This window comes from Agelaius phoeniceus, chromosome Z (assembly GCF_051311805.1).
Source record: "Agelaius phoeniceus isolate bAgePho1 chromosome Z, bAgePho1.hap1, whole genome shotgun sequence".
Classification (NCBI taxonomy): Eukaryota; Metazoa; Chordata; class Aves; order Passeriformes; family Icteridae; genus Agelaius; species Agelaius phoeniceus.
This window is the reverse complement of record NC_135303.1, coordinates 48,747,523-48,764,124: the sequence shown is the minus strand read 5'-3', so window position 1 is coordinate 48,764,124 and position 16,602 is coordinate 48,747,523. Positions and strand designations below refer to the sequence as shown.

Sequence of the window (16,602 nt, the reverse complement as noted above, 5' to 3'; positions counted from 1 at the left end):
AATGTCAAGCTAAAGGGACAAAATTAAAATGGGCGAATCCATGTCATCTGTCCTGGTGTTACATAGCAGGAGTTGCAGAGGTGTTTTTCTTTATTCCCCTATACCATTAGGAATGTATACATTGTGTAGAGGATTCCTCTGCTCAAGGGTGAACAGCCACAGCTCTCTTAGCCTCTGCTGCCGTGACAGATGCTCCTTTCCCTTAATTGTCTTAGTGGCTTCTTAACTGCACTTACACTAATACGTCCATATCCTTCTTATATATAGGAATCTACAACCAGACACAGTTCTTCAGACGTGGACAGGCAACCTCCCTCAAGCTGCTGGCAATGATCTTTAGGAGGGTCACCAGGATGCCATTACTTTTCTTTGTCAAAAGGCAATGAAGAAAAAAAGTCACACTAGGTTCATTCCTGAGACCTTTCAAGCCTTTACATTTCATTTGCAAAGGCCAGGCAGGTATACAACATGATCTCTGCTACTTATCTAGTACAAAAATTACATGGCAGCAGAGAATCTTGCAGATTTTGTACAGGAGGAGGCAGTTGCATTATTATGGGGCTGGAGCTGAGCAGTGTGTGAAGCAGCACTCCTGGGACTCAGGTTGGAAACATCCAAAATTGCAGGCAACAATTTTTTAATGTTAAGGCAACATTCTGGAAATAGTCAAACAAGTAAAGCTGCTTTTCTACTAGCGTGCAGGGATGGGGTTAAGAAAGCCAAAGCCAGCCTGGTGAGCCTGGTGAAGGGCAATGAGAAAGGTACCCTTAAGCACTTTTGCAGCAAAAGGGAAGAGAAATGTGGGCCTTCTGCTGGATGAGGCAGGAGACTCAGTGATAAAGGACACAGAAAACATAAATGTATTCAATGCCTTCTTCACTTCTTCTTGATTGGTAAGACTGACCTTCAGCCCTGGGATCAGAGGTAAAGTTTGAAGCAATAAAGATTTACTCTCAATGGAGAAACAGTAGGTTGGAGAACATTAAGTAAGCCAGACATACAAATCCATGGGACTGATAGGACACATCAGTGCTGAAGTAACAGATTGTTTCCATTGCAAGGCCATTTTTGGTTACCTTTAAAAGCAATTCCAAGAGGCTCCTGAGGACTGGAAGAGAGCAAATATCACTCCCATCTTCAAGAAGAACAAGAAAAAGAATCCAGGGAACTTCAGGCTTTTCAGTTTTACTTTGTTCCCTGGGAAGGTCAGGGAATAATCAATCCTTGTCACCATTTCTAGGGACATGAGGGATGAAAAGGTGAAAAGGAAAAATGCTTAACTAACCTGGTAGCTTTAATACAGTGAAATGACTGCTGGATGGATGAGGAAAGAACAATTGACACTGTCTCCATAACAACCTTGCAGACAAGCTGAGGAAGTACTGTCTGTCTAGACAAGGGAGCAGTGAGATGAACTGAAATCCAGCTGAATAGCTGGTCCCAGAGGATTGTCATCACTGACACGAAGACCAGCTGGAGCCCTGTCATCAGTGATGCACCACAGGGGTTGATACTGGGGCCATACAGTTTACCTGGATGATAGGACAGAGTGCACCCACAGCTAGTTTGCAGATGATGTGAAAATGGGAGGAGTGACTTGCAGAAGAGATGGCTGTACTGCCACTCATAGGCACTACAATAGACTGGGGAAATAGGCAGAAGGGAACCTGGTGAAGTTTGACTAAAGGAAATACAATATGCTGCACCTCGGGAAGAATAAGAACACATTCACCAGTACCCCTTCAGACTCACCAACTGGAAAGCAACTCTGCAAAGAAGGACCAGAGGAGTGGGCAGGGAGTCCTGGTACACACTAACTTGACCATAAACCAGCAACACAGCCTTCTGATAAAGAAAACCACCACAATCCTGGGCTCAGCATTAGGCAGTGTTGTCAGCACTAGCAAGTCCACATCTGGAGAACTGTGAGCAGTTCTCAGGTTCCCGGTGTGAGAGAGACATGAATTTACTGGTCCAGAAAAGAGAAAAGATGATCAGGGGACTGGAGCTTCTGTCATGTGAGGAGCCACTAAAAGAGGTGGGACTGATCAGCCTGGAGAAGCTGCTGGAAAGCAGTTTTATAGAGACGGACATGGGGTCTTGGTGGATTGCAAGTTGACTATAAGCTAGCAATGAATCCTTGCAGAAAGGTGTCCAACAGCATGCTGGGCTGCATCAGGGAGAGCAGGTGGAAGATCCTCCTCCTCTGCTAAGTCCCGGTGAGAAACATAGAGTGCCAAGTCCAATGCTGAGTTCCTTGATACAGGTACCAAGTTAGTGGAGCAAGTCTAGTCAAGGGCCAAAGACATGATTAAAGGTCTGGAACATCTCTCGTACCTAAGGAGGCTGGGACAGCGGGGACTAGTTAGCCTGGACAAAAGAACATTGATCAGCAATTATAAAGATGGAACCAGACTTTTCTCAGTGGCGTACAAAGTGTAACACAGGAAACTCCACCTGAATATAAACTTCTTTACTGTGATAGCTGTTCAGCACTGAAACAAGATGCTCAGATAAGCTCCTACACCTCCATCCATGGAGATAATCAAAACCTGACTCAACATAAACCTGGGCAACCTGGTCTTGACAATTGTGGTTGAGCAGGGGTGTGGACAAGATGATCCCAAGAGGTGACTTCCACCCCTGTCTGTTCTATAATGATGCTGAGGCATCATTAATAATCCTATAGCACACAACTGTAGCATTTCTACTCTTGTGCTTGTGAAAGTACTAGCTTATGATGCCGGTGAAATATTACCTGCTTCTAAGTACATGGAAACAATTAAATAGTTTCCAAGGAGATGGATTACATCTTCTCTGTTGGGATAAAATGCAACTGGGCATTGTAGGGGACTGCCTGTAAACTAGTCAGCTGTTTCCATGAGCTATCAACATGCTGAAGCAGTTCCAGAAAGTGTAGATGGGGGTTGGAAAGGTATAGGTGAGCATTGGGCTAAATTTGAAAGGACTGAGACCACTTGAGGAATTACATGGTTTCAGTTGCCTTCTTTTCCTGGGAAGAGCTATTGCATGGCCTAGATTATGAATGGAAAGGAAGACACTGAGTTAATCAACTATACATTATGATGGAGGGAACTGGTGGACTAGCTTGCAGTACTCCGCAGTGGGGCTTTGTGTTTTGTGGTCAGTGATCCTGATTCACTGGAACTCTTCAGGGTGAAGAAAGTGATATACCAACAGACTTGAGTAAATGAAGACTCCTATGAATGAAGCAAAGGTCACTTCAGTGCACTGACACAGGAGAATTTCTTGTGATCTTCACAGGGGATGAGTTCTTGGTCCTGCACTGCTTCTCTCTGAGTAAGTCTCTACAAGTGATGGGCAGAACAAACAATTAAGCTGAGTCATTAATCATTATGACAGCTGAGTCATAGTAATTTCAGCTGCTCAGCAGGATCCTGGGTGCAAGGTTCATATTTATCACAAAAGCCCACGGAAGCCTATCCATAGGCATTAACAGCAGGAGGCTGTAGAGCCAGTTTCTGTATGCAGCACTGATACTGACAGAACTGGAATTCTGAGTGCTGCTCAGCATTAATTACACGGGAAGTGGGCACTGATAAATTGGAGCAAGACGACACAAAAAGCTCACATCAGCAACAGCAAGAATGGAGACAAGTGCGAAGAAGCAAAGGGAAATTTGGCTGTAAAGTGCCTGGGAGCCATTTGGTCTTTCAAGACAAAGTAGAAAAGAGATATTCAAATCTTTCAAGAGAAAGTAGAGAAGAGCTGATAACTACCTGACAGACAGGTGCAACAAGACTGAATACACAGGGCATAAAGAGCATTGAGATAATGACATTTGCCATGAGTTAATTAACAACTGGATTAAAAGACTGGGGCTGTGGCAGATCCTCCTTCCAGACAGTATTTAAATTTTCTTGAAATTAAATCCTGATATTGTACAGCAGACATTATGGATGTAACCAGGCATTATTAATGGAAGCCTTCCATAGAGCAACATGCAGGTGCTGCAGCAGACAACCATCACCATTCAGCCTGCACTCTGACATCCCAACATGCCAGACACTGAACAGCTTCAGGCCTTGGGATTCCACTGTCCTTACTCTTCAGGTTTGTTCTTTGTCATAGTTAGATTCATTTGGTTCTGTAAAGACCAAGGAGGCTTTGTGAATAAAATGCTCTTTAGCTTCTCTGGCTGCTCTCTCACTTAAAGGAGCCCTTTGTTTGCAGGCTGCAGTCCTTCAGGGCAGTGAAGCACTGAGTGCCCAGTGGTCCTTGGTAATGCCTGTATCATGCCACACTGACAACAGAGCTCCTTCTCCAGCAACGAAGGTGAAGGTCTGTCTCAGCACTAGAAAAAGCAGTGCAAAAATAATTCATTCGTTCTGACACCATAGATCCATTCTTGCTAAACAACAGTGCCCATGCTCTAGTCCAGTAGCAGCATTAGAAAAGCTGCGTAGGGCTGCTCTTCATTCCCCACGCCTAACCCTTCCTTACAGCTTCAAGACAATGGGGAGGGAAGGCAGCTGCTGGTTGTTTTGAGGGAAGGACAGATGGGGCTGCCACACACATAGAGGTACTATGAGGCTTCACAGCTGGAGCCAGTGAACCAGCCCAGTTTCTGGAGCACCTCTCAAGTCCTTGGAGAAAAGAGGAAGAGATTTCTTTGGCTGCTGGGCAAAGTGTCACATGAAGAGAGGAAACAGGTCTATCAAGTGTGGTATCCTGTCTCTATCTGTGCCCAAGAAGCCAAGAGAGGAATGTGATTAGAGCAAGCTTATCTGCTTATCCTGTTTCCCAGATTCCAGGCACTTAGCAAGGCAAGTGTGCTTTCTGCATGGATAGTCCTGCCATTTAGCATCCCCAACATGTTTGTGCAGGACAAGTATATTTTGTTTGTGTGTGCATACATACCAATTAGGAATATGTGCTCAGCCTTCCTACTGGATGAACTGGTGAGCAAAATTGCCACAGCAGCCTCACCTCCCCTCCATCCAGTTACAGAACTTGGCAACTGTGACCAGAGGCACGACAATGCAATTTAAGACACCTTCCTAAGAAACTGCAAAATTAAGGTCACTAAATCTTAGTAACATTAAGGGCTGTCGTCACCCTATGTGATATTTAGGCAAAGATGACAATCTGGTCCTGGAAGAGAGAAAGAAGGTTAGGAGTCTGGGTGGTGAGCACTGCACCTGGATGTGGCTTATATCCACTTCTTGTTTGTCTGTGTTGTTGCACATGACTAGAAGACTTTTGGGTGAAGCTGTATCTGCAAGGACAAATGGCTGAAGTACAAAGGACTTCCTCTGCCTGCTGCCTCTGAAAGGCAAACAAATTGCTAGCAAGTTCTGTAAGGCAGCAATGTTACTTTGCAGCTATCACTTACACATTGATGCAATCATATTTGCTGTTGCTCTCTGGTGGTCTGGGAACCATAGTGCTGCCAGCTTTGTTGGTGAAAAGATGATAAGAGGCTGTGCTAATGCAGAGAAGCACTGTCCAACAAACAGGTACCAGTAACTCTGGGAACCCAAGCTCAGGAACTTCAGAACGCTGAACATCCGGGTGATGCTACCAACCATGTTCAGCCATGCACTCAGGACCACCTGCAGTGAGCAGAAACAAACAGGGTTTGCATGCTGAAGCCTGAAGGGCAGAACTTAATACAATGGATTAGCATGAGCAAGGTCTCAAACGCACTACAGGAAACACTGGGTGTTAGTAATCACTGCCTGCAGACCCTCCCCACCCCTCTGGGCCACTGTGAGATGCTCCTGATCCTACCCGCCTCCTAAGGGAGTGTCTTGGGGTGACGGGGAGCAAGGTGGCTGTCTCAGCCCCATGTAAGAACCACATTGATGAGAAATCTGAAGTTCGCTAATTACACCTTGCTATCAAGTTTGCACCATCACCCATATTTTGCTGTGACAGTCCAAAGATAATGGCAATGAATCATCCAGCTTATGGATCCTGCAAATGTTCTTCTATTCTATTAGCATACTAGTGTTTCACTGCTGCATTCCACAACACAGTTCTGGGATTGTGTACAGATCGCAAGCTGGCTTAGCAGAGGCCAAGCTCTAACCTGACAGGGGTCTCTTGCTTGCACTCTGTCCTGCTATTTCTTAAACTGGCCCAGACAACAAAATTGTGGTGCTAAGACTTTTCCATAGCAAATCTTACCCAATTACAGAAAGCTCTTCACAGAGTCAGCTCACAATATCTGTCCCTGTCAGTTGGCTAAGACAATGAAAACTAAGCTGGAAAAGGCAAGCATACAACTTTATTCTGACTTTTCCCACTGCTCTCTCCACCATCACCACAGAGGTGATGTTACTGAACTAGGATAGAGCTTTCAACGTGCTAATTCTCTGCAGCATTTGGGAAGACTCCTATTCAAAGCATGTACATTACTGATTTGTGCTTCTACTGCTACCTCTAGGTGAAACTTCCTCAGGGAAGCAGAACACTTCAACTCACAGCACAGCGGAGCCCCACGCTGTCAAGGACCCATGTTGCCACCAGACCAAATGGGATTGAGATGAGGAGGTACACCATTGAGAGCCAGTTGACTGTCTCCAGGGAAATGTGGAAGTAAGCAGCTGTCTTATCAGCTACAGGAGCAAACGTCAGCCAGAGCTGCCGAACAAAGACCAAAAATCAGTAAGCATCAACACCCCCAACAGAACAGTAATTCAGCATCCCCTCAAACTGAGTTTTGAGAAGGCTCGCTGTCTTAGTCTCTCCTTGAAACTGTGATGTTAAGGCTGGTAATAAAATTTCAAACCTTCAGTGTCTGCAGTTACTTGGCCCAGAGCACCCCTTACATTTCACTACTTCATCCCCAGTCCCCTAGTCCTGATGCTGGAGGCAGGCAAAAGTAGAAGTCAGTACCTTTCCTGTCCCCATGTTGAACAGGTTGGCTCTGACACACTTACTTACCTGATGGAAACCACATGGACTCGTTCTGTGTTAGCATAAAAAAATAGAATCTGCCACCTCCTCTCTACAGCTAAGATCCCTTAAACTTGGACAGGTAGTTTCAGTTCCATTTTAATACCTGGTTGTGGCCTTGTAAGAACAACTTTACTATGTGTCAGCCAAGAGATACATTATTCCCTGCCTTCTTAGACACACTCAACAGATATAAAATTACCTAGAGATTGCATTATTTAATGTATTAGAACACATAACAGGGAGGTACACACAAAAGAGGTACTTCAACAACTATCCACATTTTTCTTCCAGCGCCATATCTGAACACAGCTCCCTAAACTTTGTTGTAGACACTGATTTCATTGTTCCTGTCTGCTTCTGGTTTCTTATGAGAATGACAAGAACTGCTTGATCCTAAAATCAGGTTCTGAGATCACATCCATGAGAAAGAAAAGGAGGTACTGCAAGTTAGAGGATGTTTCTGTAGATTCTTTGCCAAGATGCATCCTAGTGCTTTTCAAAAAGACTGGTTTAACCTATCAAGTGGCCTAACCATTCAATGATGTCAATTACAGGCGGCCTCACTGTTAGAGGATGATTTTGCTGCTGCTGAATACTCAAGATTATAAAGTTTGCAGAAATGTGAGCAAAAACTTCAGTTATAGCTTTCTACAAAAGAACTACAGCCACAGTTGCTTTCCAGGTACTCCCTTTTGTCATCACAATCTTCCTCTTCACAGCCTGCATCCTGCACCCAGCATCAGATGCGGCGTTTACGTGTAACTGAAAAAGGCTTGGATAATCTCAGAGGAAGGTGTGCTCCTACAAACTGTTTCTTGTTATTTCCAGGGTTCCTGGGGTTTTTTTCTTACATGATAGGGACCATAAAAACTGTCACATTATACAGGAGCAGAGGGGAGATGGGCTTTTCTTCTCCCTATAGTCACCATGTGACAACAGCCACACACAAAGGATTCTTTAGCTAGGCTTTTCCCCTAGCAGGGAGGCAATGAGTAAATGGTAGTAACAGAGAAGTTTTGAATATATTCTCAGCAGCCTTGCAAGGACTCCTAGCATCAGCCCTTTCTTCTTTTCTGAAAGGAGCTGCCATGCTGTACCTCCTGTATTCAATTCAAAGCTCATATCAGCATGCTGGGCTCAGACACACCTATGTGACATCATTTAAAGGTCTGGTAGGGGACGGATTTGGTGTTTACTCAGCTTCTACAGCCTGGTGAAGGAAGATGCTAGGTGCATAAGCAAACTGTACTCTTAGACAACAAGGAGATGAATCCAGGTCACTTTCCAGACTTCCATCAGACAGGGATGGGAGTTTAATTGTTTAATACTAATGTAACTGTTTAGATGTTACAAGCATGACTAAGACATGAGCATTAGTTTGCTTATGGGATGCTAAACTGCTGCTAAACAAATCCCAGCTGTGTATTTCCAACACAGCACTTCTGTGTTCCTCAACGCCTTCTATGCAGGGGTGGTGGTGATGAAACACTCTACAGGAAACAATTAAAGAGATGATACATTTTGTAAGCCAGCTTCAGGTACATTTTCACCCCCTTGCTCCTCTACACAAAATGATCAACCATGCATTACATCATTAGGAAAGTGATGCCACAAGCCAAAGCACAGCATTTTCTGTTCAGTGACTGTATGCATCTAGGTGATCTGGGACCAAGCACTGGCACAATTCCATTAGATCTATTAAAACCATTTCATGCAGAAAACCAAGCATAGGGGCTGCCCCGTATTCCTATCCCAAGCAAGAGCTCCAGTCCTAGCATATCCATGTGAGAGCATGGAGGGTGGAAAGTTGCAGCTTGTCCCTCAAAATAGGAAGTGGGTCTATTTATGGGTCTGGAGAGAAAAGGTATGTTTCATTGTTTACCATGTGTTGTTCTAACACAGAAATTCAGAACTGGGCAATGGAGCTCAAAATGTAACTGTAGTCAAAGAGGCCACCAAATGCCCCTACAACAAAGAGGTGGCATTGTGGGGTTTTGCCTGTGCAGGGAAATACACAGTCAGTATGCCACCTTCTGCTTTTGGTTTTCCCAGTTATGGTAACTTCACCCACAGCAGTTAATAAGCTCTTCTGCTGGAAGCCAGAGCCCTTATCCAACATGCTTTTCTGAAACTTTGCATTGCCAAGGCCAGCACCTACATAGGGGCTGCCCTGAGGTAAGCCCCCTCAGGTAGAGCAGGTAAAGAAGATGCAGCTCTCTCTTGGTGAGATCAAAGTCCTGTAAGCTCCAAGGATGCAGAACAGAGACAGAGAGAGATTCTGGCCTCCAGCACTCTCCAAGGGCCATTTTCTTCACTAATCTTTGGCACACCAAAACCACAGAATCACAGAATGATGGAATATTCTGGGTTGGAAGGGTGCCACAAGGACCATCAAGTCCAAGTCTTGATTGCATGGCCTGTATCAAGGCTTACCACTGCTGATCACAGTGACAGATACAAGGGGAGAGACAACATGTGGGGTTATAGGATGTCAGACCGCAGAAGCTTGTTGCTTCTGGAACAGATAAAGAAAGTAGAAACAGAGAGATACCTCTTGCAGGGTTGTTCAGTCATTGCAATTTTCAGTCCCTGCACAAGCTTCACTTTGTGGAAATACACCCTTGTGGTCTGGTCAAGCTGCATGCAGCTCTATTGTCTGAGAGGCCACACAAAACCAGAGCCTCAGTGTGAGTTGCAGAAGGCATCAAGATGAGTTCTTGCTATGCACTGCACTGCTTCATCTGTGCTCACATGAGCTTCTCCAAATGCAGCTCAATAGATGCCACAAGGTCAACTCCTGACTGTGATGCTGGCAAGCAATTTTCACTCACCTGCTACAGCTTATATCCCTTCAAAGCCCTGCCAGTGCTACAATTAATGAAACCTTTTGGCAAACTTTGACAAAATTCTCAATTTGGCACAAGTTAGAGTAGATAATGATGAAAGTCAGCAGCAGTTCACTTTCTGGACCACGGCAAGTTAATCAAAAGATTTACATGGAAGCCCATGTGTCAGGATCTTTAGCTTGTCAGAGTGACCCCAAGAAGAGTTCGAAAGTCTCTTCTCCCAGACCGGTGCTTGTAGAAGGAGTCAGGGCTCTTCATTTCTTGGTCTCAAGGTTGTTTATTGTATCTTATCTATAAAATTCTTTCTCCTGTCCTGCCAAGATCCGCTCAGCAAGACAGTCCGAGGCATTCTGCCTGCCCCCGGGGCGGTGTTATGTCTTTATACTAAAAACTACATACACAATGTTTACAATAACTTTCCAATACCTATCACCTATGTTAGACAGTGAGCTTCTACTCTAAACCAATCTAAAAGTGCCAACATCACAGCAGAAGATGGAGGCCTAAAAGAAGAAGGAGAAAGGCTGGACACACCCAGATCCCTCCATCTTGCCTCCTGAACCCCCATTCCAGAAACCTCAAAATCTACTTTTCCACCCTGTGATAACTTCACTATTATTCTACTTAAACTGTTGCAGCTTGCTGATCTTCATATAAGGTTGGTAATTTTCTCCACGGCTTCTGGAACAGATAAAGAAAGTAGAAACAGAGAGATACCTCTTGCAGGGTTGTTCAGTCATTGCAATTTCAAAATTGCATCAAAACCACAGGTGTTTTGGGCTCCATGCCAGGGCTTCTGAGACCCTTGGCAGGGGTCTTGGCCATTCTGGACAGCCAGAGGGATGTTCTGGGTTCCCACAACCATGCAGAGCCACTAAGTCACAGGGACTCTTACCTTTGCAAGCCAAAAAGCCACAATGAGTTTGTGAGCTCAATCCCCTGACACCTGTCAAAACTCACTTCCCCAGCAATCTGTCATAGATTTTGCATTAGTTGTTTTCAAATTGCAGCTCCTCCTGTAGTATAATCCAATATCAATTGTTATTTCACTGATGTTTTAGATCATGGTATTTGCTCCTTCAGCATTTAGTTATGGACTTTTCTCTCAGATATGCACCTAGCTAGTGTAATAATAGATGCTTATTGGAGTTTCTTCTCCAATAATTGGACGTTTCTTCTCCAGGAAGAAGGCAGGAATTTTAGTTCCTACACTCCTCTTCTGAGCTCAGGCCTTAAAAACACCTTCATCTCACTGTGGTTTTAGGTTTAAAGATAGCAAAAGCTCCAGTGCCTGCTAGTCTCATCTGGAAGACATACCTCAGCAGGTATACATACACTCTTCACTATAAAAACTTGTGCTCAGCAGCTGAGGAAGAGAACAGAAGGGCCCCTGATGATCCACGAGCCTGTTCCAGCTGACACTGGGGTACAGCTGTAACTCCCATGTACACAGCTGTCTGACTGGGGAGCCATGCCCCCACACTAGAAGAAAAGGACAGAAATGTTTTCTACCCACAGTCGACTCATATCCTCAGCTACAGGAGGGCCCTTCCACATCTTCTTTAACAATGAGGCTTGCACCAGGGCCAGGGCACTGACACTCAAACTATCTGACTAATACTGATGTTGGGAATGGTTCTGGCTCCACTTTCAGCTCTCTTGCCCTCTGCTTTAATCTTCTTCTAGCTGACATTTTAATTCTCCTGCACCAGCCAGAGACTGCTTGGTCCCTTCTCCATTAACTGAGATTTAATCTTCATTAAAGGTGGCTGAAAGGAAGGATGGAGAGGGACTTTTCACAAGGCATACAGTGGTAGAACCACAGAGAATGGCCTTAAATTAAGGGACGGTAGATTTAGATTAGATATTAGGAAATTTACTTTAAGGTTGGCGAGGCACAGGAACAGGTTGCACAGAGAGGTTAGGGACTCTCCATGTCTACAGGTGTCCAAGGTCAGGCTGATGAACAACTTGGTCTAATGGAAGGTGTCTCTGCTCATGGCAGAGGGATGGAACTAGGTGATCTTTAATGTTCCTTCTAACCTACGCCACTCTCTGATTCTATGATCATGATCTTATGACAACTGCAGGCCTGCATGGGCATTCCTGTAATCAAAACAGGTTACAGCTGTTCTCATCCTGATTCCATTTTTAAGTTTTTATGTTGTCCTTTCTGATATCCTTGTAGACCCTTAGCTGACAGGTAAGGGTTTACAGGTGTTGCACTCTCTTCCTCCCAGAATCAGATCAAGTTCTTTTGTTTTTCTCCTGCACTCATTCCCCTTATGACTCCATCTTTTCTTGGTTCAGTTCTTCCACTCTACTGCCTTCACTGCTCCCACTCCCACACAGACTCTCCAGGACCAATTTCACCTGCAGGATCTGGTTTCCCTCCACCCATTTGAAGGGAGCCCAGTGTTTGTCCTTCCTCCCATTTCTGCAGGAGGTAAGCTGTGAGACACCAGCCCTCTGTCTGCAGTGGTAGCAAGGTGGTGCCTGAAGGCAGGACTCCACACAGGCTCTGCACTTTGGTAAGCAACAGCTGTGAGCTGTCACATATGATGGAAATGGCATACATGACAGATGCAAGATTCTTGGATCTCAAAGTGCAGCAACGTTGATGCACCACACATATAAACAGGTACAACCCTGACAAAAGCAGTGCCAGACATTCTTCACAAAAGGCAAGCTGGTAATCAATGCCTGCTTGCCTCATGAACAAATCAAGATTCTAAAAGTGGAAAGTATTTGCAGAAAGGCAAGCATATGCAATCAGGCAGGGTGGGACTCAGGCCACTTTGCCATGTCAGTGGTGGTATCAGCTAGCAAAGGTTGCTAGATGGAGTATTTTTCATTGTCTAGCATACTGTACAGCTGACTATAGAATGAGACTGTAGAAATGCCCCCGCAGTACCTTTTATGTGCAGTTTTAAAAGAAGGAGCCAAGGGGGTTGTCTTGCATAAAATGGGAATCTCTGCTTCTTAACAGGCACCAGCACAGCTCGCCAGTCCCCATACAGGCTTCGCCTACAGCAATTCTGCCAACTCCAGCATGCATTCTTTCATGTGCCTGAAGACAGCTTACAAGGTGATGTAAGAGATCTTTCTGTGACATGGATGCTGCCTCCTTCTCCCCTGAAACTGGATAATGAAGCCCTTACACCAGAGTCCTCATCTTCAAGGTTAAAAGGGACACACAGCTTGCAAGCAAACAGCCCCTGTGCTCAGCTGAAAGAACCCATGCTGACACAGGAGTTTAGGACATTAGGACAAAGGTGTGATCTTCAGAAAAGGCCAGATTCTTGCCAAGATATCTCTTTTAGTCTCTACAGCTCTCAAGAGAAGTAGCAGAAAAAAAGAGCAGCAGCTGTGTGCACACACGTATCTAGAAGGGCACTGCTGGAGCAGACAGGTGTGGGTGAGGAGTGTGTGCACCCTGCTCTGGAGCATGCCAGGCTCCACTTGTGCAGCTCTCCTTCCTCTGCCAAGTACACTGAGTGGTAGTGTAAGTCCTCCACTTAGTGAGTCAGGAGCCACTTGGCCAAGTGTGAGCTAGCGCCAACCCTCTGCTCCCTTGCTCCTTCCCAGATTGCTCATGCTGGTGAGCACAGAACCAGGCAGTAAACACTCTTGGTTTCATTCTTCTGTCATTTTCTGTGTCTCCGGTGCTAAAGCAAGAGAAAGTCCCTCCTGTGAAACACGAAGTTCCCACCTGTGCAGCTTCACAGGAAGGAGGAAAAAAGGGAGGAGCTATGTGCTACAGCAGCTGCAAGCACAGCATGAATACTCTTAAACATTAAGCCTTCAGATGAAAAAAATCATACTAAAAACCACAGTGGAAGTTTGGCAAAACAAATCTGGGGAGAAACCACAGGCAGAGTTATGTCAACCCCCCATCAGCAGTGCTGCAAGAGACAGCTGGGGATAAATCATCTAAGTTTAGCTGTGGTCACAACATCCTCTTTGCACACGACTTCAGGCAGCAAGTATATTATGCTGATGTCTGCTTATGGCTTTCCTAAGATAAGGCAGCAGTTTTTTACACTATATTGTCAGCTAGGAATTCCCAGAATAGCCCTATTTAGGAAATGATAACAAATTCTTGATAAGGTAGTACCCACTTTGTACAGCAGGGAGAGACAGAGGCTTTTAAACTCAGGCCAGTAATAAAAGCACAAGTAAGGGGCTATATTTATCGTTGGTGTAAAAGCCTCTATATCATATTAACTCCACTCTGCTCCAGTTAATGCAAGGATTTCACACGATGAAACAGCAGGAGGATATAGGGAAGAGTGCCTCTTTCATCACCACATGGTCTGCTCTGGCTTTGCTCAATCACTCTCTAAACCAGACTAAGAAATACTCCTTTCTCAGCCTGTACTTGCTGCATGACCAAATGTGCTGTCCTGCAGTTAAGTTGCTTCTACCTTGTCTCCTTGACACTGAAAGTCTCCCCCACTCAGTACTGTCTCCTGATTGCCACTGCTAGTGGCACCAAAGGTCACTAATAGAAAACTGCATGTCTATGGACAAGAATGAGGAATACAAGGCATCATTCTGGAAGCTTGATCCAGCAAATGTGGTTCAAGCTAGAAAATTCAAAAGTCCTGTGTCCTCACTACATGCATTTGCAGATAGCCTTACACAGATGTACATAGAACAAAATGCTGCATGCAACATCTGCACAGGAATTGATCACACAACTTGCAGGGCAATTTTTCACATCACAGAACTGGTTAATTAATCTTTTCGTCTGTAACTTTTATATAGCAACCAACCACTTTGATTTCATGGACTTTCAACTACTACGTCCATTTTAATGTGATTTTTATCAGGAACATTCAGAAGAAACTTTAGCATCAGGAAATGTTTGCTTACAACTTTATATGTTGGCATAGTTGCCATTCCAGATGCTTGCAATGGCTTAGAAACAATAATTCCACTCTAGGATACTTATTAAGCACCCAGTTTTGAAGTTGTAAAGTTCTGGCCTAATTTTATACCGTGGAAAAATAGTATTATGGGCAGTCAGGAAGTTGTCAAGATACAAAGGAGACAGAACAGGTGAATCTTCCAGGGCTACAAAGTTTTCAGCAACACACTGAGGGCACAGTAATACTTGCAGATATACTGAAAAGATCTGTTTCTTAAAGTTTCACCTTTAAGATTTCACCAGAGTCAAAATCTGACAAGACATCCTGAAAAAGACTTGGTACAGTTTCCTTCACCCATGCTGTCACTGTCCACTTATAGGGTTTATTTCATGTCACATAATGTTCTTCTGCTGTGCCAATTTAACTGCAAGCAAGCAGTGGGGCCTTTCTGCAGTACACTTTTTTACACTCTTAAAGGATATACTGATTTTCCATTGAAAAGGTGCATTAATTTTTTTTCCCCATATACAGCCAAATTCTCACTATGTTTTTCCATTTCTCTACTCCAGCACTCTTGCATCACGGAATACCTAATCATCCTTCAAAGCATTTAAATGTTTGCAGGTTGCAGTGCCTGATCTTGTCTGCCAGACAGCCTGCATTCACAGCATGGTAATCCTCAAGAACATGAATAATTCTACATCAGTCTGATAATTATCAACAATGTCCTCAATGACTTGATGAGCAAAGATCTGGGCTTCTTTTTCATATACTAAGCCTTGATAAGAGGAAGCTTTATGGGTTTATCTCTAGAACTATTGAATTTAAATCAGTTCAACAGGTGGGGTATGACCTGGCATCCAATTTTTTCAAGTCTCTCAGAACAAGGCAAAAAGAAGTTCATACAACCATCCGTTTAGTGCATAATCACTCCTATAGTGTTCTGTATATGCAACAGACCCTGAAAGGAAGCTTGCTTCTTTTCCTGACCAGATAAATCTGCTGTCGCAGGCAAGCAATGCAGCAGTTAACTACAGCTCCTCTCCCATGGCGTTTCAACACTGCTCTCCCATTCTTAGGCTAGAAACATGTGACCCTCAGAGACGATGAATACTTTCTCTGTCTCCCCATGGCATACGAAGTGTACTCGGCAGCAATTTTTGCTGTGCTCCAGGACACATTTTGCTTCATCCCAGGCTGACTTGACGCTGCGGTACTTCCTGCTGAGCTCTTGGAGATCCCACACACCCTCCCGCCCCATCCTGCCCTTCCCCCGCCACACCCCTCGGTGTCCCGGATCCCACCGGTCAGAAAGGAAAGCGTGAAGGCCTAAGTCATAACCAGAACGACAAAGTTCAAAAGTAAAACCCGGTTATTCCGTCCGTAAGGCACGGCCAGGCTGGCGCTTCTCCGAACTGTGCGCGTACAACCGATTCGGGTGCTCCAAGGATGAGGGGGTGGATCTGAGACAGGGCACTGGGGCAGAGCCCTGAGGATTGCCTGGCTGCTTCTAGGAAGAAACAGGAGGTGCTTTTGGCTCTGGCGAGACATGTCAGCCCGTCTTCCCTCCGCACCAGCAGCAGCAGCAGCAGCAGCAGCGGCCAGACCTGCTCTCCAGATCTGCTGCACAGCGAGGCGGCAGGGAAGGGCTGTGTGCCCTGTCTGCTCTGCGCCTCCGCCTGCTGCTCGGGCACCCGGGGCTGCCGGCGGCCGCCCCCTTCCCCAGCACTCCGGCGGAGCGTCCCAGCCCAGGCCGGCTGCGGGGAGCGGCTGCCCGCGCCGGGAGAGGCGGCCGCACTCACCATGGCGTTGGAGCAGTTCAGCAGGCACACGACGGCCAGCAGGAACCACCGCCGCCGGTACGTCCTGAAGCGGGCCGGCGGCCCCAGGCTGCGCTCCCCCAGCAGGCTGGCCGTCTCGGCGCCCTCCATCGC

The 16,602-nt window shown here is 45.5% G+C and overlaps 1 protein-coding gene and 1 long non-coding RNA gene across 3 annotated transcripts in view; one reads left to right on the top strand and one right to left on the bottom strand.

The window, feature by feature from the left end:
- Positions 1-6,569, top strand: part of LOC143692230 (uncharacterized) — a 25,420-nt gene extending 18,851 nt beyond the window's left edge. Inside the window, exon 3 of the long non-coding RNA XR_013180124.1 lies at positions 6,434-6,569. This is a non-coding gene — a long non-coding RNA (uncharacterized LOC143692230). The remainder of the gene's footprint in view (positions 1-6,433) is intronic.
- Positions 1-16,602, bottom strand: part of SLC49A3 (solute carrier family 49 member 3) — a 26,063-nt gene extending 9,461 nt beyond the window's left edge. For both annotated transcript variants that reach the window (XM_054652129.2, XM_077171943.1), the window contains exons 1-3: positions 16,471-16,602; positions 6,472-6,630; positions 5,378-5,597 (exon numbers count right to left, since the gene is read on the bottom strand). In XM_054652129.2, the coding sequence (XP_054508104.2) occupies positions 5,378-5,597; positions 6,472-6,630; positions 16,471-16,599 (508 nt within the window). In that variant the 5' untranslated portion in view covers positions 16,600-16,602. The remainder of the gene's footprint in view (positions 1-5,377; positions 5,598-6,471; positions 6,631-16,470) is intronic.